The sequence below is a fragment of the Passer montanus genome, unplaced genomic scaffold (assembly GCF_014805655.1).
Source record: "Passer montanus isolate IOZ18808 unplaced genomic scaffold, ASM1480565v1 scaffold137, whole genome shotgun sequence".
Classification (NCBI taxonomy): Eukaryota; Metazoa; Chordata; class Aves; order Passeriformes; family Passeridae; genus Passer; species Passer montanus.
In genome coordinates, this window is record NW_024360608.1 from 473,389 (window position 1) to 496,089 (window position 22,701).

General features: G+C 37.9%; 1 protein-coding gene across 1 annotated transcript in view; it reads right to left on the bottom strand.

Annotated features, from left to right (window-relative positions):
• The window catches only part of TULP3 (TUB like protein 3), a 32,597-nt gene that overhangs the window by 5,290 nt on the left and 4,606 nt on the right, over nucleotides 1-22,701 (bottom strand). The window contains exons 2-8 of the mRNA XM_039699667.1: nucleotides 13,725-13,776; nucleotides 8,803-8,965; nucleotides 6,731-6,907; nucleotides 4,529-4,659; nucleotides 2,573-2,767; nucleotides 1,949-2,061; nucleotides 1,453-1,567 (exon numbers count right to left, since the gene is read on the bottom strand). Coding sequence (XP_039555601.1) covers nucleotides 1,453-1,567; nucleotides 1,949-2,061; nucleotides 2,573-2,767; nucleotides 4,529-4,659; nucleotides 6,731-6,907; nucleotides 8,803-8,965; nucleotides 13,725-13,776 — 946 coding nt within the window. The remainder of the gene's footprint in view (nucleotides 1-1,452; nucleotides 1,568-1,948; nucleotides 2,062-2,572; nucleotides 2,768-4,528; nucleotides 4,660-6,730; nucleotides 6,908-8,802; nucleotides 8,966-13,724; nucleotides 13,777-22,701) is intronic.

Here is a 22,701-nt window from a genome sequence, read left to right on the forward strand (position 1 = left end):
TTTATTTGTGTTTAAGAACACACTAACAATTTTCTCTCAAATCATAATGTTTCATAAATGTTTAAGAACAAGCTCAGGAAGGGAAGTATTCAGCAACTATCCAAGCTTCAATCTAAAGCATATTTTTCCAGAGTACTAAAGGAGACTGCTCCAAGTGGATTGAGTACAAAAAGCAAAGGAAAAAAGTCCTGGTACTCTCAAACCATTCATTTAACAGTCTCAGCCAAAATCCAAGGGTCCATTTAAAGTGTTTTGTAACAATATCCATGATAAACTTTAACATTCTTAAAAACCAATTAAAAGCCAGAATCTTATAGAAGTACTGAATTGACTGGCAGAAGTGATACAGCTTCTCCTAACACATTAAAGCATTTTGCAGATACTGACAAAGGTCTTTGGAGCTGCAACCTCTATTAAGTCACTTCAAAAAATCTAGGGGCATGTATGAGGGTACTGATTTCATTCATATTTAAACTTAACTTTTATATGTAAGGAGTTTGTAAAGAATTCAGAAAAGCTGACTTTATATTAACTGTCTGTGATCATTTTAACACCTTGCGGTGTCCAGCTAAGTAGGAAACTGAAGAATACTATACACAAAGAAAATATCTAGTAATACTTCTGTCAACAGGCTAGTACTGGAATTATCACATCAATTTCTTCCTAAGTGCCATTAAGATGAAGAGCAAAAGCAAAAAATCAAGACACTGCTCCAGTAGGCTAATGCATCTTTAAGCTTCTGTAAGAAAAGTAAAAACACCTCTGAGAAAAATAAAAATCCTTATATTTCACAGCAACTGTTTCATAGAGAACCTCAAATTTTACTCAAACTGTACGACTGGAATACAAAGTAATATGACATGAGAACTCTCATGTAATTCTGTAGTCTGCACAAGTGCCTCCTTACTCTGAATCCTATACTGAGGTGATTCACAAGAGCAGAAGAACTCTAAAACAGAGCTAGATTGAATCACAATTTATCTTGGAAACACATCCTTACCACCAACAAGCTGCTACTGAAAGAATACCAGCTCCCTCCTATCCCTCAAAATGCCTTTGCTTCTGCAAAAACTAATTATGTTTCACAGGGTACTTCCAGCTCCTTCTCAGGGTCTACTAGATAACAGCTGGGCCAGAGGCAGTTCATGCTGTGGCTGGCCCATGTAAAACTCGTGTGACTGGCCACACACTGAATTGGCCAGATAAGAAGGTCATAAGGATGTTCATTTAGATGTTTCTCCCACTCCTGACATTGTTTTGTTGGGTTTTTTTTTTCATTAAACTTGTAAGAATTTATCTGTGAGGCCTCTGCCTCTTGTTGTATCTGGTTGAAATTGGTCACTTGGTTTCAAAGTTAAGTGGAGGAGGCTGGCAGCAGCATGATTTTGCAAGCTGTGTTTCCTTGGTAACCAGGCACAAAGAAAGGGGCAAAAAGGGAGAGGCAGTACTTACATAACAAATAGCTGCAAGCTCCTGTCTTGTATGAGCCTTTTCCACTACACTTTGTGCCTTGACTGGGTTAACACCATGGTCATAGACTGTAAATTTGGTTCCCATGAGGTTTGACCTAATGTCAGGTTATGGAAAAACACAGAAAGAGGCATCAGTAGAAAGTTTTGTCATCTTCTAAAAGTATTTGTACAACACAGCGAAAACACACAGCTCCTGCCATCTGAATCTTCCTGCTGCCAGCTCAGTAAGGAGCTTCTGTGATGTGCCCATGTGGGCCTATAACCTATCCTGGAAAAGCATTTAGACAATTTCTTCTCTGAGTTGCCACAGTGAATGGTAATGCTGAAGAAGGCTGCCAACCCAAGTGAATACAGATTACATGGAGCAGAACAATGCAAGTTCATTCTCTCAGAATTTAAACCAGATTGCCAGTCATAACCATAACTCAATTAAAATCCTACCTCAACTGTCTATAATTTTCATCTGTGGCTCTCACCTGAGTTTTCCAATGAAACTTTCCCCTTTCCGAGATAAATCAGTTGGATCAACTGATATGAGGTAATTGGATGTTTTGCTCTTCTTTCTTTTTCTTCCTGCAAGAAGGAATGTCTGGAAAAACAGAACTTTGATCAAGACTGGTGCTTTGTAAGAATGCAGAGGCATTGCTATCCAAATTGTTATCTCTCCATTTCCTGTATGCACTCCCATTTTTGTTTTGTGCTAGTATTACTGTGTCCACAATTTTGTTCTCTTCCAAAGTGCCCAGACTGAAATCCTATCCCTCCATCAGCTCACTTGGCAGTCTAGATTTAATGAACCTGTCCTTTCTAGTCTTCCCTCCTTTTCTTCTGGAGCAACTCAGTCTTCCTGTTCTTTTTTAACATTGAACTTTTTTATTCTTTTTCAATTTCATCTTTCACAGTATTATGGCTCTTAAATCACAATATAATCCCAATTACATGCTAACTCCCTCCTTAGTACCTTGGCCAAATATATCCCGTCCTCATCTGCATGATGGCTGTCCTCAACTACTGGTTTCCTACCAAAAGCTCTCCATTGCACCAAAACTATTTTTTGGTAGGAGTAAAACAGCCAAGATAATGTGTGCTGCTTCCAATACCTTTTTGTTGTCATCTCTTTCCAGATGCATGTAGTAAGTAGGGAAGAGCCCTCGGTCCATTCCCTTTTTATCTCTAGTGATTCGACATTTGACACTAATTCCACGGGGTGCAGGGCGCAATGCAAAATCCTCCAAGTTCTCTACTCCCAGCTGTGCATCTGCCTGAGGGGATGGACTACAGGAAGCACCTGTTTCCTATGGGAAGAAGTATCATATTTGCATATTAATATCAGATCAGAGACTCCGGTATTCCATAACAAAATAGTGCTTTGTTGAAACATAAGATATCACGTCTCCAGAATATACTGGGGAAAGGAAGGTTAAACAAGGTATCACCTGTGTTTCCTCAGAAGAAAGCAGCTGAAGGTTTTACTTTGAGGAAAGACTAGGTCTCCAAGGGGAAAAGAGAAAAAGCACTCATTAAGCAGACATGAGTGATTTGCTGGAAAGGGAGAAGTACAATGAAATGCTGTAAATATTCTAAGCAAAGAACCTCTTTGCTTTTAGAACTTTAAATGCTGTGGAAAATAAAAGAGTAGGATAAAGCAGGACTGATGGATGCTGCAGTAAGACAGGCTGGGATTTTGTAACTGAAATGAGTGCTGAGATTATGTTGATTCAGAACAGTAGCAGAAAGAGTCAGCTGCTGATGGAACCATATCAACTAAATGTTGGAAGAGCCTTAGAACAATGTGTATAGTCAGGATGTGCAGAGTAATCAAAGGAATTAAAATTCTAATGGACATCTGGTACAGGTCAATAAAATTATTTTTTTTAGAGGTAGCTGAATCCTGTGAATTGTAGTACCCAAGAGATTCCTCTTTGGGCCTTCAAGATGAAGTTGCAGGTTTATCCCTGTTCCCAGCTACAGCCAGTAAGAAATCTGAGTGAATAGCATGCACACATACACACATAGATTTGAAATTCACTGGAGGGTCTCACCCCTTCCCCCCTCCAGCACCCACCACCCTGTATCTCCAGCACTTTGCACCCACAGCCCAGTCTCCCAAGAAGCTGACACCCAGACCTCTTGCACTACTAGTGCTGGGCATCATATACACAGTCACGTCACAAATACACTCAGGTGGGTCCCCCACAGCATGGACTTCGAAGGGTGTCCAGCATCCATGCTCAAACCCCATGGTCTTTATGTGGTCTGAGCTATCTCAGACCGTGTGTCTTCCTGATGCTGGTCTCTTCCAACTTACTGGCAAGTCCAGCACATAATTTGTCAACATATGTATGTATATCACACACACACACAAACACATTCACACAAGAAATAGTTAGAAGTGGAGTTTCAGAAGAGAGTGAGACATGCTGAAGTAATCAAGGCACAAAGCTTGGGCAGACAATCATACTGTTCTGCAGTTGCTTACATGTCTGATGCCTTTTATCCCCTTTAATCACTGTCTTTCCATGCTTAATACTCCCTGATCCACCTTGATACCCTTCTTTTCCCTCTTAAGTTTCTTCCCTCAAACATCCCATATGATCTTTGTCCAATCCCAGCATTCTCTGTTCCATTCCAGATTTCTGTTTCTCTTTGTATCCCACAATAAATGCTACAAACCTTCAGGAAGAAATCCCTCCTATGTTTGCATGGCATTTCAGAGCTTCTCTGAGTCATTTTGGTGAATTTTTCAGAGACAATGGCCCAGTCTGTCTCCTTTAGGGGTGATAGTGCTGACTCATTGTGTTCCCATATTCTCTGATTAGGCTCCCTGGGATCCTCCACCCACAATTGTTCCTCTGATCATTGCTAAGTCTTTATGTTTAACTCAGTGTCTCTTCAGTCAGATAGCCTGACAATCTTGACCTTACTCTGCTTTCAGGGAATAATATTGCTGGCTACTGTACTTGCAGCTACTGTATTTCAACCCAGTGCTCCAGGGGTTATCACTAAAATCAGGCACATGCCCAGTGCTTATCAGAAATGGATTTCAAGACACTTACTGCAAAAGACTTCTCGCTGGATGCAGAACTAGGCCTCTCAGATTCAGGGTATGGTGAATGAGATACTGGTCTTTTACTAGCTTCTTCCTCTTCTGTGTCCGCCTCATCAAAATTCAAACTGCCTGAAATTCCTGTCAGAATACAGGATTAAGCATGTAATCTCTGAAAGAAGGTGTCACAAGTTTATGGCATCACTAATTCATATATGACTCTTGAATACCTATTTGCACTCTTAATTTCTGGTTTTTTCAACTACCGATTCTTAATTTCTGTTTCAACTGCTGATTTTCTTCATGTGCTGTATCTCTTCCTGAGCCTTGAAATTCAAATTCCTACTGATATTTTGCAGCAGTCACTGTGCAGATGATTAAGCAGCTGTCGGGCCTTCATTAATATGGATTTTACTTGCTATTCCATGACATAACATATTGCTTAGTTTATGTTGTCATTAAATTAATTTTGTATATTTTCATGCAGAAAAGTCCTCCATGTCTTACGAGCAACAACAATAAAAGGAAATCCAAATCAATATGCTGACACCTATCCCATAAATTGGACTCTGTAGAGTTTACATCCTTTACTATTTACCTCTGCTGAAACAGAGTATATCAATTTTTCAGTAAGTGCCCTTCCTGTTCTTACATCACTACCAAAAACTCAGGTCCATAAATGCTAATAATGATTTGATTTCTAAAACTGAAGCACAGACCGAGAAGTTTCAGGACTTATTTAATCTTAACATAAGCACAGTCATGTAGAGATGATTGTGGGTATATAACTAAAATAACTCTGCATAAAGACATTTATGAAGAGGTTCTGTACACATCACTTTTTGGTGTGTGTCCTTCCACTTGGAACTGCATCATCAATTAGGAACGTCATTAGGAAGAAGTTCAATTAGGTCATTAAGAAGAAGTTTTTCACAGAAAGGGTGACTGGGAGTTGGAAAGAGCTGCCCAGGGAGGTGGTAGAGTCACTCCCTGAAGGTGTTTAAGGGAAGACTGGATGTGGTACTTAGTGCCATTGTCTAGGTGACAGAGTCGTGTTAGATCATAGGTTGGACTCAATGACCTCAAAGGTCTTTTCCAACCAAATTCGTTTTGTGCATCCGAGATTTTGTTCTGTGATTCTTTTCTTTAATTTGGCTGTAGAAAGGAAACTTATTTAAAGCATTACAGACAGTGAACATGACCTGCTTAACTGAATTATTTTCTGAGAACATATATTATAACAATGCTCTGACATGGCACTGCAAAGGGGCACTGCTGGAAGTCTCAGATAAAACAGAAAAATCCAGTCTTAACAACCTGTCAGTAAACTTCCCAAGGGACATTTGGGAAGAGGAAAGGCGTTCACCCTGGTACTCCAGCCAATTTCAAAATTCACTGTTTATATTCTACCTCCACTAATTTCCCCAGAAGTTACTGGATATTCTCTCCTCTTTCCTTTTCTGACTCTTGTGTAATGTTGCTATCTGTAGGTAAGCAGCTGTGCCATCTGAAAACTGGATGACAATACCTCTGAATGTGATAGACCTCAATACCTGAAGTGTACTGGAAACATTCTGGGAGACAAGCTCTGTAAAATAAAAACAAGCTGTATACTAAATTAAACACTAGCCATTATTTTACTGCAAAGTGCTTAGGCTGCATGCAACAACAAAAGGTTTCCTGTAGTACTGGCAGCAACTTAAGATACTTGGCTTGACACTCCACTAGGAAATTACTCAATGGGATATAACTATTGAACATATAACTTGAAAACCGCTGACTGTGTCAGCCTCTGACTCAGAAAAAAACACCTTTCCTGTTAGTCTCCTAAAGAGTTAAATGGCATTTACTGAAGGGTCCTGCTGTTGTGAAAATATTTAAGCACCTTATCAAGATAAAACATATCTGGAATAAAAACACCCCAAACTTTACCAAAATGTGGTATAGCATTTTGTCAGCAATTTCCTTGGAAAGATCAGAAATTATACAATACATTGAGAAACACTTAAAATATAACTGGTATGGTTCAAATAATATCAGGAAAAGGAACTGCAGCACTGCACTTCCACACGCTGTAGAATCTAGTAGCTCTTTTAAAAGTGATATCCCACAGACATTTCTTTAATGATTCCTCATTTTTTAATGCCACTGAAATAAAGTTATAAAAGTAGAAGAGCCCCAAAAAAGACATTTACCCATTATTAATTCTTACCTCGTTTCTGTAATATTTCTTGCAGATCTGGCTTGCTTGCTGTGTCTGTTACAGCCGCTCCATCATTTTCCTTATCTGCACTGTCTACTGGTTTGGTAGATCCAACAGAGAGAGTTTGGAGCTTGGTCCCCAAATCCTGTACTTCTGATTTCAGGAAAGCAGCTGGTCCATCAATGCCTGCAGGCCAAAATGAAAAAAAATTCCAAAGTCTATTTTTTTATGGCCAAAGATACATCCCAGGATGGCGGCTCTTTTCATCTTCCCTTCCTCTAGCATCTCTTTAAAGTACTGAAATATACTTGTTCAGTTTTTTTCAGAAGGCTTGGGAGGAGCCAGGTCTGACTCTGGTACAGACTGCCTATTACTTTAAACATATCAGTTATCAGTTTCTCCCCATTTAAATATAGTGATTTTATTTACCTTTTTACAAGGGCTTAAGCAATTACAACAAGTTGTATTTGTCATGCACATTGATAGTTTTTAATTTATTTACTGACACCTCCCTTATTTTCTTTCCATTCTTGTTGTTTGCTCCTATGCCAGTGAGTACTCTACAGTGAACACCAAAAATCAACTTGATAAAAGTATCCACAGCCATAGACAGAAAAAACCCCTCTATCTGTTAGAATGAAATTTCCATGTTTAAACCATACAACACAGCTGTGTACCACACTTCCCAATTGGTGGAAGCATCTTGATGTCAGGGTATGGCATAACACGTAATATGTAGCACACAATGCCTAAGTGTAGTTCCAGCTTTGGATTTCTTGTTTTCCTTCTTAAAACTGTACTTCTTTATCTAGGCATTGTATTTCTGACATGCTTACTGCTGTTATCACTTCTTACTTAGTGAATGAGCAGTTTTGTTTTCATTTGAGCTATACTGAAGACTTCTACCTTAAAAGTTATACCTATCTCTCATTCTCTTATTGACTTGAAATGGCCTTTTAATAGAAGCTTTCTTACACCTTATTTTAAACACATAAATGCTACCATAAACATCACCACTTTCCTTCCCATCTTATGATCCTGAAAGGTATCTGGAGAACAAGAAAAATATTCAAGACAGAAGGGATAACATAGTTCCAACTGCGATCTTCAAACCAGGTAACACCCCTTGTTTGGAGGTTTAAAATTCTACTGTGCATGTTAATTTGCTATCAATACAAGGCTTGTATCACAACACCCTGCAATAGCACACATTTCAAAGCCTTAGAATGTTTCCCATTACTTTCTTAAAAGGCTGATGGGATCCTGGCTCTCATAAACAACTTCCTGACACTTCCACTAGAATGTAAGGATTTCATTGCTGCTCTTTTTATCTCCTTGTGACATGGGAGGCTTAAGGCTCTCACTATTGCATTTCTTTTCACTCCTAAAATAATGGTCACTATTTTTATGCAATGTTTTGAGGCCACCAAGTTATTGCATTTGGCCCCAACAGCCATGACTTTGTGGACCACTATAACCTGTAACATTTCAGTTGTCTGAATGAAGCCCACAAAAAACAACAGATGACGTAAAAACCATCAAGAGCCTAACACAGTGTTCACAACACTTTTTGTTTGCTTTTTCCACTTTATCATTCAGTCATATGCAATCTTGAGGTGGCATATGCCTTGACACCATAAGGAAACACCATACAAGCAGTCACATATATTCAGTGAAATAAATATATTTCACTATTATTATAGTGAAATAATTCAGCAACTGAATTATTTTCTTTATCTCACAGCTTTAGAAGATTTTTTTACTTTGGATTTGTATGTCCTCACCTTTATAGAAGTTGTCAGCCCATTTCTACAGTTCTTCTAGCCTAACCCAAGGGAGACATTACTCAAGGGCATGTGAAGATTTACAGCTATCACAAAAATCAAGGTGAGGTTCTTGCTTGCTTTCACAGTTTAGTATTGCTCAACCATACTGTATTACAATTCAACTTTTGTATATAGAAAAGTATGTATTCAATCTTATCACTTGATCCCTACCACAGCAATGTAAGCAGCCATCTGTGACATAATGCATGCACTGGGATTTTGAAGAACCCTGTTGCAATCAGGTTGATTATTTACCATGTAAAACAACATCACTGTGGACAGGGGTAGGAGTTTCTACTAAAGGAGTCTGCTCCTCGCACCCTTTGGGCTTTGACCTGCGTGGCTTGGCCTCAGGATTTGGCTGCACCATCAATGGATCGAGACGTTTCTTCCTCTGCTTCTTCTCTAGAAGGGCTCTCTGTGGAATAAAGAAAAACAGGAAACAGATGAGTAACCACATCTAGAGAGGCAGAATCCATGCCTCAGCCACTGGCGATGACATGTCTCTGATCAGAATGTCAAATAAACCTGAAATATTCTTGCAAGCTCTTACAAAAATCCCACACACAGATACCATCATGGTTTTGGAGTGAGATACTGACTTTGATTCTCCACGAGAGGTTGACATGGAGACCTCCTTATTTTCTGACCCCTCTTGAGACTACCAGTTAAATCCTTTCACCCAGTCTTAATTGCAGCAATCCTTAACACAAATAGATAGTTTCAGCAGTCATCCATAATCCAGTATGAAAGTCAGGAGTTGGAAAGGAAAAGGTTTTTATTTCAAAAGCGATCACCTTATCAGGAAAACTTAAAGCAAATAGTTCCTAGAAAGCAATGATGAGAGATAGAGACTTAAGGTGGGGAGATAAATAAATAACAGTAATTAAAATATAAATGACCCACTAAAAAGAAATTTTGTCTACCTTGCAAAATTTTTCCATATAATTCAGGATTGAAAGGAAAGACTGTTATGTCCAAATGCTAAAAATGAAAACATTATTTTTCCAAAACACATATAGATTTGATACTTAAGATTTCCTACTCAACAAGAACAGAAACAACTTCTAGACTTAAATCAAGGCAAAAAGGGACATGTTGCCATTTTAGACAGACCTGCTTAGTCCTTAAAAACAAATGTGATGTATGAAGAAGGAAAAATAATATTCTAATATTCTGCACCATTATGCAAATAATATGCAACCTTCTTATAATAGATGCAGTTTATCCATGGCTGTCTCTTAGGTACCTGAACACTCCTGAAAATTGTTTTTGATGACAGAAACCATTTCTCCATCAAATTATTTTTAGTCTCAATGCACTATCAGATAAACAATTCATCAGTACCAACAATACAGTTCACTTGAGACACAGACATTTTTGGAGCCCTTTTCTCTCCCGTTATTCTTTTTCTCTTGTTGTTTTTTCCCTCTGCTATTAGCCTTTTTATCTCAGCTGAGATTAGTTTCTCAGGCAACCTGCCCCTGAGGAATTCCAACATAACTCAGCCCTTGATTCTTCTGTCTGTTTTTTTTCACTTATGTAAAAGAAAAAAACAACAAAAACCAAAACCCCAACCACCCACAACCCAAACAAAAGCAAATATACAAAACCTCAAATACAACAAACAAACAAAAACAAATACCTTGAAACAAAATTACTTTTTAAATTTAAACTCAGAATTACCCTTTGAAGACTGGACTGCAGTACAGTAGTGTTTTCTACTGCAGAATTATTTACAAAGATTATCCTGCAGAGAAAAATTTACATAGAATTCCAACGAGATTATCACACTTGTCTAGAATAAGAAAAGAAAAATAAGCAGCAAAGTCAAATTCTTAGAAATTGCTAATTACAGATGTGTTTTCTAGGAAGGTAGTCAGACCTTTCAGAAGAATTTACATTGGTTTGTGTTGCTTGTTCCTTTTTTAAATTAAAGCTGAGGAAAAATAAAAAAAAAAGTCATGATACTTTATAATTCTCCAAAGGAGAAAGGAACATTATACTCAGAATAAGGATTTGAGAAGAATTGTTATCAAGGCTTCTCTACCTGACAAATAGGCAAGAAAAAAAAAAAACAACAAAGCTCAAAAAAAAAAAAACATAGCAAAACAGACACAACCTAAAGGCAGTAAGAAAGTAAGAAAAAATACAGCTACTGCTAGAATGCAAAACTGAATTTGGGATCAACACAGGATATAGTAATTTCAAGAGTTATTTAGTGGATTATTCTATTAGATAAGCTTTTTTTAAACATTTCACTGCTCACCAGTCTAAATTCTAATTATTATTCTTATACACTGTGTTACATCAAAGGGTTTCTTGGACTCACCAATCCAATAGGATCAGCGTATATTAAAACAGTTTACTGCTGGTAGATGTGAGTGATCTTCCTTTCTTGCAAGGACCACAGGATAAACAAAAGTGACAAAACTTGATAGTAAGTTAATTTTTTAAAAGAGGCTTCTGTTTACCACTTTGCATACTGAGATGGAAAAATATGTGCAAATCCACTGTCAGGACAGCAAAGGACAGTAGTTCATTTTCTCTCCATACGGTGGCAGAGCAGCCTGCCCTTCACTAACCCGTATTCCCAGCTGTATTCCACTACGGAAGTAGAAAAAGGAAACGGGTATTTTGTTTCTTTTTGTCTACTAATTAGCCTTTTCCTTCAGCTCTGTGTTGCAGTAAAAACTCATATAATATCACTACATAAAATGTAGATAGCTCATGAACAGGACACCAGAACACACAACCCATTAAATAAATAACAAATACTAATTATCATTATTTGCTTGGCATTTGGTGCACTCCATGAATTAAATACTTCCAGAAACACCTTAGAAAACCATAACATCACAATATAGGATGACTAGAGGATCACAAACCACCAGCTCCAGTTCAAATGAGCTTCCAAGAAGTCACATGAGAATATCTAGTGTACTGTTAAGACAACTAGTTTAGTATTCTCTTTCTCCAGCTGTGATGGCAGGAAGCTGATATGCAGAAAAGTTCCAACCACTCCAGCCTTGAAGGTGCAATCCTGTGTTACTTATTGGTTGGTACAGTCCTAACCCCAGCACACCATACAGGATGGATCCTAGCTAGGGAACATCCTCTCCTCTTCCAGCTGCCCCTTAGCTCACGCTGGGGCAGTGGTGACAATGGCAGTGATGGTGGCATCAGTGAAACTCCATGTCAAGAACAATGCACCACACCAGGTGCATGCAGAAACATGCCAGGCTTCCTGCTGCCGCTGCACAGGTAGATGGCAGCATTGCACTCGGAGCTGCAGATGCCTAAGAAGACTCAAAAATCTTCTACTAATGAGGAAATAAGTACCGCCTGAGCAACCGCATGCTCTTGCCTCAAGGAAAAGGCAGTAGTCCAGGAGAAAAAAGCATCCTGGCAGGCCCACAGATAGAACTTGATGTCATGCACTGTTTTAAATAATATTTTACTGCAATTACAGGGTTTCCAAACCCATCATAAAGACGGATGGACAGGCATGTCTCTGCTATGGCTTATTCCAGATTTTCTGTAAAACCAGAGATTCTATAAATGATCCTGCTGGATTAAAACATTTTGCATTTTTTAAACTCCAATTCCTATAATTGTTTATGACAATTAATCAAGCAAGGCATCAGATACAACCAGCAGCAAGTCCATCATATTTGGTAGTGATTTCCTATTGACCTTTGTTTCTTCAGAAGGCATAGTACTATTCATGGAAAAGTAGACTTTAAAATTAATATCCAAAACCTAATTTTAAAATCCTAAATTAGAGATTGTTAGCACTTCTCAATAAATCTCATTTGTGAAGGGCAAGGAGTTAAAATATATTCAGTGAAATTTTCTAGCTGTTTCTTTTGCAGATGATTGCAATCCCAACCAAATCCAAGAAAGATGGAAACAAATTTGCAAAAGGAAACAAATTATTTAAACTGGCCTCTTCATGGTGCAACTGACAGCTCCTCTGAGGGAATTCCACCCAGGCCAGCAGGTTTTTTTGGAGGAATAGCCATGCATCCCCATGGCAAGGCCTGACACTATGCAAATCACAGTACCCAGCATTAGGAGACAGTGATTATTATTAGCTTATGACCCAAGACCAGTTCTAAACTAGACCCTGAGGTTCATCACCAAGCAGCAGACCACCCTTAATTTTGGAACTTCTTATCAAAAGGCATTTGACACTAAATGCTCTTTTATAGCTTATTTGAATTAATTCTATGTTTAAATAAATTGTTTTTAAACAAGTGTCACTTGATAGTCTACAGATAAAGGACCATTGTAGCTTCCAAAAATATGACCAAAGATGAATTTGACCTCTTGACTCTGAAGTGTTTTAGATAAATGCTTATATAGACCCGATAATGTTGGTAATAAATTCAGTGCCTGAAGTCAAAGCCTAGCAAATTCAGACTACAAATAATAACCAGGTTCTGGTAAAGAGGATTATTACCCACTGCAACAGTTCCCTGAGGACTGTTGTGTCTGGACTTAAAAGATCCTAGCTGAGAAAATGCCTTCCTAAAACCCATACTTTAATTTGAACAAGATGAGTTTATTTCAAGACAGTGATCTGTGGTCCATGTGAAATGGCCAGCTAGAGAATCATGAGTCTCACATTGTCTAATCTATTTACAAGCATTTGAAATTTCACACAGAAAGAATATTAAGGATGGATACTTCATTGCTTTGAAGAATAGGGTAATGTAAGCATCCAGCAAACAGTACTTCAGAAACTGATACCTATAGCCTGATAATTGACCCATGCTTGGCTGTAAATATTTTCATTGTAGGAAACAAAAAAAGGTCAGAACAGGCTGGAAATCCTTCTCAACAGCAGTGTTAAAGAGATCATTATAGGTCAGCAAAACCATTCCTCTGATGCCTAAAACGGATAATTCCCTGCAGTCTTCCCATCTTTTGATTTATTTCTGCTCTCTAGTGACTCAATCCCAATGAAATAAGAGAACATATGAAAAATAAATTTGTCAAACACACCAAATCTACAAGCCATGGCAAGGTTGACTTGAACTAACAAAAACAATGAAAATCTTTGAAGTTCATTAAACCAACCATTTTTAGCACTTCACTGCCATTTCTCAAGTCTTTAGAGGGCTGTTTGATTTTCTGTACTTTTTTTTACCAGTTTCAGCACTACCATTTACCTGATTCTGCAGTTTCAGCTGTCGTAGTTTCATGCTTTCATCCTCAAAGATGCTGGAAAAGCAAAATAAACAATTAATTATTACTATTAAACAGTTCGCATTACAAGAATATAAGATATTTTCAGACAACAGCTTCATCATCAAGACTTAAAAATGAGTGTTAGACATTACTTCCATCTCACATGAAGACCAAGACACGAGATATTAAAAATAAAACATCATATTCTGTCATAAATAAGACTGAACTCTGGTTTAGTCCCCTTACTAAAACTTTCTGGAAAGACTTTGAAAGCACAAAAGACTTCGTCACTGGTAGATGGATTACAAACTTCTGCTGAGGTGGGGCTAAAAGACAGTTTACACCTGAAGGCTTAACACAGTTCAGATCAATTCAGTAAAGTCCCTGCTCCTTCATAGGATACCTGATTTCAAATGAATTCAGTGTTGTCTTGGAGTCAAATCTACATCATTTTCTCTTCCTGACAGATGTTCAATTAACTACAGTTAATACCTGAGAGAATCTGTGTTTGCAACACCTGACATTAACTCCTAAAGGTAAAAAAAAAAAATTATTTCCCTATTTCAGTATTTTATAGATAACTTTCATAAGAACTCTGATTTTTTTGTTCCAAGTTGTGTTCCATAGAGACTTCCCATTTCCTTTTGTATGATAGTAAATTATTCCATAAAATGCAATTTAGAGCAGTTAACCCCACAAAGGGGAAATATTCATTGACTATTAGGCACATACTCTGCTGACCACAGTTGTGCTCTTTCCTTCTACACGGTTTTGACAAAGACCTCTCTGGAAGTAAGAAAGAATCAGGAAGAAGGTACTTAATGTGGGAAACAGACAAACATTATATATTTTATTAATAGCATGCAGAAAAGCAGGGCAAGCCACAATTTCAACTTAAACAGGAAATTCTCTGTCTGGTCTAGGTATCCATAAATGTCCAATGATGTGAAGTCACAAGCTGGCAGCTAGTGCTGAATATAACCCTAACAAGGAAAAACAGAGACAGACAGAGAGAGCAGAGCTGGGGTTTCTGCAAAATACATGCCATGGAAATTGGATTACAGCACAGAGAGCTAAGGAGAGAAGAAAAGCCTGAGTCCCCTTAACCCCTAACAGACCCACATTTGACTCAACTTCAGGCAAGCAGATGATAAATCAAAGGTCTTTAAAGACAAACTACCCCAGTAAACACAGATTCTGCTCTGGAAGGTTGAAATATGCAGAAAAAGAGTTCTGTATACGCATATCATATATAACAACTTGTACACTCTAAAGTTGATACTGACTTCCCAACAAGTAGTACTTTAAAGCAAGTTAAGACTGCCATTGCTTTTTTACTCCACAGTTTTCCTTATTTCTGTACTTTTTTTCCTATGAATTTGAAGTATCACACAACAGTTCTAAGACCTTGAAAACATATTGTTTCTAAAAACTGATGTTACTCCTCACATGGACCTGTAATACACAGTGTCTTGGATTCTAAAGGAATGGAGGGCCTGGAAAAATTAGTGTTTTTCTTGAATAGGGATGAAGAGCTGTGTATCCCCAAAGCAACAGTTGCAATAATACAGTCATCTTCTCTTGAAAATGGCCACAAAAAAGAAAGAAAAAACCACTTAAGAAAGAAACAAGCAGAAGCACATCTACTGAGTGCAGCACAATATACAACAGTTGTCACACGAAACTTCAGCCTAAAAGGTGACATACTTATTAGTTATAGCATAGGTGATGGAACAGGCCATCTTTAGCAAAGTCTGAAAAACAACTGAAAGTTCCACTTAAAATATTAATGACAAAAAAATCCCACACACACAAAAGGGAGAGGGAAGAGTCCTTTTCTTCTCATACACCTCCTGAATTTAAGAACTTGATGACATTTGTTAACTGCAGTTGAGAGTTTGTTATAAAGCAATCTACATACCTGAGATCAACAGCAGACTTACAGACATGTTCTGATGGACACAAAGGTGTCCTGTGTAGATACAAGCTGCTATCTGCGGTTTTGTTGCTTTTCCTAGCAGAAAATGTATCCCCAAGCAATTTGAGTCTCTTCTTTAAAAAACCAGAAGAAATAAACACTACCACTTTAGGAAATAAGTTTACAAGATTTCCTTTCTACCTGGAAAATGAGAAAGTGCTGAAATAGCAGGACTTGCCTTGTGGAAATCTTCAGTGAAAATTATTTACATGATATGTTAAATTATTTTCTACTAAGACTGAAATAAAGTTACATTATGTAACAGGAACATAACACAGAATACACAGTGCCTCAACTCTGGCCACTTAACTGATACTTCAGCACAAAGATTCTAACTGGTCACAGACCTTGATAAAGGAAAAAGATCGCAAAGTGTTTTCTTACAATTTACTTTAAAACACAGACCAAAATTGCCGAGTTGCAGGCGAAACAAAATAAAAGCAAGCATCAATGCTTGCCATTTTTAAGTGCAAGGTTTCACACAAACAGTAAAACAAACGTCATGACAATGTAGCACTATAAATACTAGCTTAAAGACACCCCTTTCACAATATTTTTTTTTTACTGCTTCTGCAACTTTTGTTCTAGAACTCAACATTATGAAAACATAATAACCAGTCAAAAAAGATATTCCCACACTTCAAACCTTTTTCTACCCCCGAAAGCAGCGTTGGTGTTATTACAAACTTTACCAGGAAAACGCTGTGCCAGAGTCATTCCCACAGCTCACCACTAAGGAATGTAAGTGGTGTGCTAATCCAGCTGCAGGCTCCAAACAGGAATCCTCCTTCAGCTGGACTGACAACACACATCAGTGCTCATCAGACATGCCCACACCAAACAACTGTGCCCTTTGCTTTGCTGCTTGAAGGGTCTATGTGCAATAAGAAAAAGTAAATATCCATCAGGAACAGGAAAAATAAGCAGAATTTCCATAGCTACAACATCACAGTTAAAAACAGGGGGAAAAAAATCACGACCACCAAACCAGTTGCCCATTTACACTTGATAAATAAGAAATGAAAATTTTCAAGCAGTCTGTATCAATGTCCTCCTCCCAACCACTGCAGCACAGCAGCCTACATGCGATCCTGCCCACAGACACAACTGCAACATTTACCAGAATCCACCTGCAATCCTACTGAAGCTTCATGACAGGTAACAGACATGTGCCACAGAGAAAGGAGAGATCACCCAGAACAGAACATACAAGGAAAGACTAATGATAGTGCTGGATACAGAATAAAAATGAGAGTGAGGAAGCACCTTAAATAATATTTAATAAAGCATGGAAGCAGATAGCAAGATGAAAAGGGGTTCACAGATCTGGCACAAATTTACATGGAACAAAAAGTTTTATTTTTAACTGGTAGCATCTCAAATTCCAACTGAAATCAGAATCAGCCTGGTTTTCATTTCATAATCAGAAATTAAAGTGTTGCAATAGGAACATGCAACAAATTTATTATAAATATATTTGGTCTTTCCTAACCATTTTCAGAATAGCAAACAACCACAATAAAAATGTAACCCACAAATTATTTAACAGATATTAATATATGTAACAGAAGCTTCCTTTTTGTGTGGTTTATTTTCCTTTCTGTAAAAAAAGGCACACTACATCTATTGGCAGCTCTTTCAGAATGGACATATTTTTCAATATCAATGAAATGCTGGCATTACAAACTGTGGATAAGCAGAGGTAACACTCTTGTTTTCATTGCAGCTTGTCTTTGTTTCTGAGTATGCTGTACTTGGGAGAAAAAAAAAAAACAAAAAAACAAAGACACACACAACTAAAATACTTATGTTCTAATCACTTGCCAATAACTACTACTGAATCAGCCAAACAAATTCACAGTATAATCCAACTCTGAGAACAATGGAAAAACCCTGATATTAAAGCAGAATGTAGAAAATAAAAGCAATCCACCAGCCCAAAAATGTTCTTCCATTCTGTCCAAGGTCCACACAAGAGAAAGGAATGAAGAATTGAAGAGTGTTCAGCAGAAACCTGAACAAATTGACCAAGGATTGGAAAGTGCACCTCTTAGCAAGATTTCAATGCATCCTACAGTTCATTCAAGAGAAACTCAGTACACGCCATTGGAGTCCATGGATTTGAGGGTACACAAGACAAAATCCAGACATAAATAACTGAAGCTAAACAAATTCAGATTGCAAATATTTTTTTATTTAACATTGTGACTAATTAACCATCAGATAACTCATGGAGCTAAGGATTTTCAACAGAAAACAACAGATTTTAATCAAGCTTCAATATTTTTATGTTAGAAGTTGTAGACTAAGGCTGTGGTTTACCTCTTATTTCAGGTGTGGTTATCCCAGTTGGGAGAGCTAAGCATTCTTCTTTCAAGTTATTTCAATTAAATCCCCTTTATATACTGACTGTTGAAATTAAAAGGAGGCAAAAAGAAAAAAAAAAGTTTGTCTTTGTCATGGATCATGAACCAGTTTTGAAAGGAATTGACTGGCCGCTGTGAATGAGAGGCAATAAGCAGAGAAAGTAAGAAAAGCAACAGGAAAGAGCACCCTATAGAGACAAAATGTTCCATATGACTGAGAATATACTGGAAAGACAGATTTGAAATATGTTAAACAAAGGAAAACACCATGATAGTTTTCCCTGCATTCAATAAAATGTATATTCCTTATATTCCACTAAAAAAATACTATACTCAGTTTCTCCTCCTAAACAAACAATGCAGCAAAGACTTGCAGGTTTAAAGGCTTCCCAGTGAGCTAACTCTATCCTGCAATTCAAGTAGTTAAAGGTTTGGTAAAGAAAAAGTGGCTGCCTCTTTTAGGAGGAAGGTCAAACTAGCTGACAGAAGCAAACCCCACTCAAACCTTACATGAAAATCTGACCCAAGAGAAGGAAAGACAGCTTGTTTGGCTTTGAACTGTCCTAAGCATCTTTACAGTACGTATCAGCAGTGTACATGCACTCAGTTATTGGTGAGAGAAACTGAGGAATTACTACCTATTTGTGCACAGCTCTAGGGAAGGTACTAAAATTTCAGATAGTCCATGGTTTGGCAGAGAGATTCAGGCAAAGTGTCCAGCAGAAACTTCCAGATAATTTTAAAGTAAAATGGATCTTGAGTTTACCGTGCCTTGTTACAAAAAAGCTTGATATTTTTGCATCAGTCTGTCACAGAAATCCTTTCAATAAACACAATCTTTGGATACCAGTAGGAATATGAATCTATATATTAATAATCAAGATCCTTAAATTTTCAGTTGTTTCCATTGCTCTACTCCTTTTAAAGGAGCTCCAAGGCACAATAACACCATTTTGGTCCACAAATCTTCCCACTTTCCCAATATCCTGTGCTCCATTTCTCACTCTACACAGGACTGCTTCCATCAAGAGTCTTCCAAAGCTCATGTAATTTCTTCTTCCTTTGCAGGACAGTTGATTAACGTGGTAGCTGCAGTTATATCTCTGAGCAATACTCCCAGAATTTAAAAAACAGGGGATGAGAAGAATTTGGCTTGTGGCCCACATCTTCATCCACTGGATTTTATTTTTAGCTGTAGAAATCCAAGTAAAAGCAACTTCAGTAAGAAATGTTGAGTCTGCTGGTGTGAAAGTGTTTTGACTCTTAACCCTCCAATAAACTTTTCTGTGGATTATTCTCATCTGAACTACAGCTATGAAATAAAACAAGCTGCAGAAAAAAACGTTAGTTGAACAAGGATTCTTATCTTCCAAAAGATAGATTCCAAACAAAAATCACAATACTGTCTCTGGAAACTGGTTGAGGAACAAAATTTATCTGTAATGCACCTTCCAATCCACAAAAGGGTGGAGTTCTGACACAGCTGTAATTGCACATTTTTGGGAAAATGCATAGCATACCACCCATAAGAGTGAAGGTTACCAAATTTTTCTGCCTTCCCCAAGGCAGAAAAGTGGCTTTTTATGGCAAACACAGGATATTCTTTCCTTCATAATTAATAAGCAGTAAGTCTTCCAAAGTAAACTGATCTGCTGCAAGTCAGCCATAAAATCCCACACCTATTTCTAAGTGACACTGCTGAAGTTGCATTAGCATTTCATTAAATTATTTTTAAGCAGGTGATACTTCAATAAAGGCAAGTTTTAGTGCATCTGCCTTTTTTACAGAAATAAGTAAAATCAGTTTGAGCTTTGATCCCTCTGCACCTCAAAACCACTAATGCCAATAGAATACTGTTTAGAGAAAGTGTTCACAAAATTTGTTTGAGAAGTTTTTCACCTAGAATATATTATGAGAACAATGGCATGGAAAGAATGAACACCTAATTTTGGAAGCAATTCTGAATGAATGAATAAACAACTGTGTTGGATTTGCTTTAGTATAGAAACTATGCCCCCACATAATGCAGATTGAGCAAGATTTATCTCAGAATATTTGAAAGTAAGTATAAAATGGACCAATAAGAACAATAAACTCAGCTCCAGACCAGTGTGGATTAAGGGAGCAATTAGAGACAAGCATGAGAGCTGCATGTCCTACTTAGTGTCAAAATATACCTGAAACCACTACATATTCCTGCCAATAACTTGTACCAACTATCTGAACAACTGACAACTCGAAGATCCTACAGAAACCAAGCAGCAAGCTAGTAATTTAAAACTTCTGCTTCTACCTACCTGCAGGCTTAAAAATGGAATTTTAATGTGAAATTATGAGGTGTTTTTCTTTAAAGCCACACAGATCAGAAGCATGTCAAAAATACCGAAATCAAAACACCCACCATCTGCCCTTCTATGCTAACCACCCTCTTCCAAAAAAAAAACCCCAAACAACCAAACCTGAAAAGGCTGGTGCTCTGAAGAATATATGTATATTCTTTGCATGTATCTAAATGCATATGGATACGTTTCACCTCTATTGTGGCAAAACAGCTGCCCTGACAACTCATAGCAACAGGAATACTGCGCTGAAAAAGGGAATTCAGCCAAAACTAATCTGAGGAGTACATGCTACAAATATTATTTGCTATAAAATATTAACAGGTTAATAATTATTTTTGTTGGCTAAACCCACAGAAGGAGTGAATTTTATGCAAGCCTATCCTTGCAGCACTAAATTTTCCGTACTTGCATCCATTTTGGGGGGACTGTTTACATGCCAAATGTAACTAGGTAAACAATGATGCAGTTTAGTACTGACTGACCACAGCCAAGACAATCGAAAAAGAAGGATTTATCAGTACAGGAGACACAAGCTTCTATTTTCTTTACAGTACTTGTTCCAGATTTTATAAGGTAAAATGAAACTGTGCAGGCAAAGTAAAATGACCACTCAAAGATCACACCTGCCTTCAGTTTCAAAATGGCATCTGTGGAAGCACAAAATCCCAGTATAAAATTATCATCTCAGAATGATAATCTCAGTGGGATATTCTCTGCACTATTACACACCAACACAAACACACCCCCAATAAGGTAAAGTAACAGAATATTGAGAAATTTAAGGTCCATAGGAGAAAAGTTGAATTATGGTTAAACAAAGAATGAAGCATATGCCGTTTGTTGAGATTAATTTTTTCAGAAATTGATTAATATTGTTTTGGTGGACAAGTTTATCATGAGCCAGCAATTCACTCTCTCAAGGCAAAGCATCCTGGGCTGCATCAGGGAAAGCACTGCCAGCAGGCTGAGGGAGTGACACTACCCCTCTGCTGGTGAAGCCACACACAGGGTGCTGCATCCACTTCTGGGCCTCTGGGAGCAAGAAAGAGATGGACATACTGGAGCAAAACCAGCACAGGGCCACAAAGGTGCTCAAGGGACCAGAGTATGTTCTACGTGAGGCAAGGCTGAGAGAACTGGGCCTGGAGAAGTGAAGACTCAGGAGGTAACTTATCCATGTGTATAAATACCTGATAGAAAGGTGTAAAGCAAATAAAGCCAGCAGTGCCTACTGACAGTACAAGAGGCAATATACACAAACTAAAACACATGAAATTCTACCCAACACCAAGAAAAAATTTTCCAGACAAAGCGGTCAAATATTGGAACAGGTTGCTCAGGAAGATTGTAGAGTCTTCATCTTTGGAGATATTCAAAACCCAACTGGACATCATTCTGTGCAATATGCTCCAGCCAGGGTTAGGCAGCAGGGTTGCTCCAGATCATCTCAAGAAGCCCCTTCCAGCCTCTGTGATTCTGTCTGGTTGGGTTCTAGAGGTAACAAGTATAGATCCCAAGTGTGAGAGCACAAACTAGATGACAATAAAAAATATAGGTTGTTGCAAGAAAATGCCACAGGAATAAAAGCATGATGAAAAGGTTACATACTGAGCTCAGAACTATTTTGGCTACTTTATTGCTTAGTGTTTTACACACCATTCAAAAAGTGCCTTGTCAAGTACCAAAGATTAGCTCCTCTTACTTGGAACAAGGGAACAGAGCAAGGAAAACAAATCAGCACTCTCTGGACAGAAGCTAGTATGACTTCTATTTGGACTATAAAGCAGAGTGCAAACAAAAGCCTCTGCCATTCTCTGCTATACTACGTTGGGAGAACAGAAAGGAGATTGAGAATTGTGGCTAAGGAAAACAAATAAATTCATTTCTGCAAACCTAAAGCAAAACCAGTATCTTCTCCTGGAAGGAAGGCCAAGAGAAGCCAGAAATCCACACAAGCCATTAACCAAAGCCATAATAATGCTGAGAGGGTGGCACAAAAAACCACAATCATGTGAATATGCACATAAACTTATATTTTAAGTGTGTAGCCAAACAGGGGGTTTCAACTGGGTTTTTATTATAATTCTTTCAAGAAAAGGGAGAGAAGGAACCTCCTGTTAGGCACATTCCTTCAAGAGTTCACAGCTCAGGACTCCATGATTCAGGACTTTTCAGCTCCTTACCACCACTGCAACTGCAGAGAACTATGCTTCAGGTTTATTCAGTTGAACCTAATGAAACTTAGGTTTCTGCTAAGGAAAAGAAAGAGAAA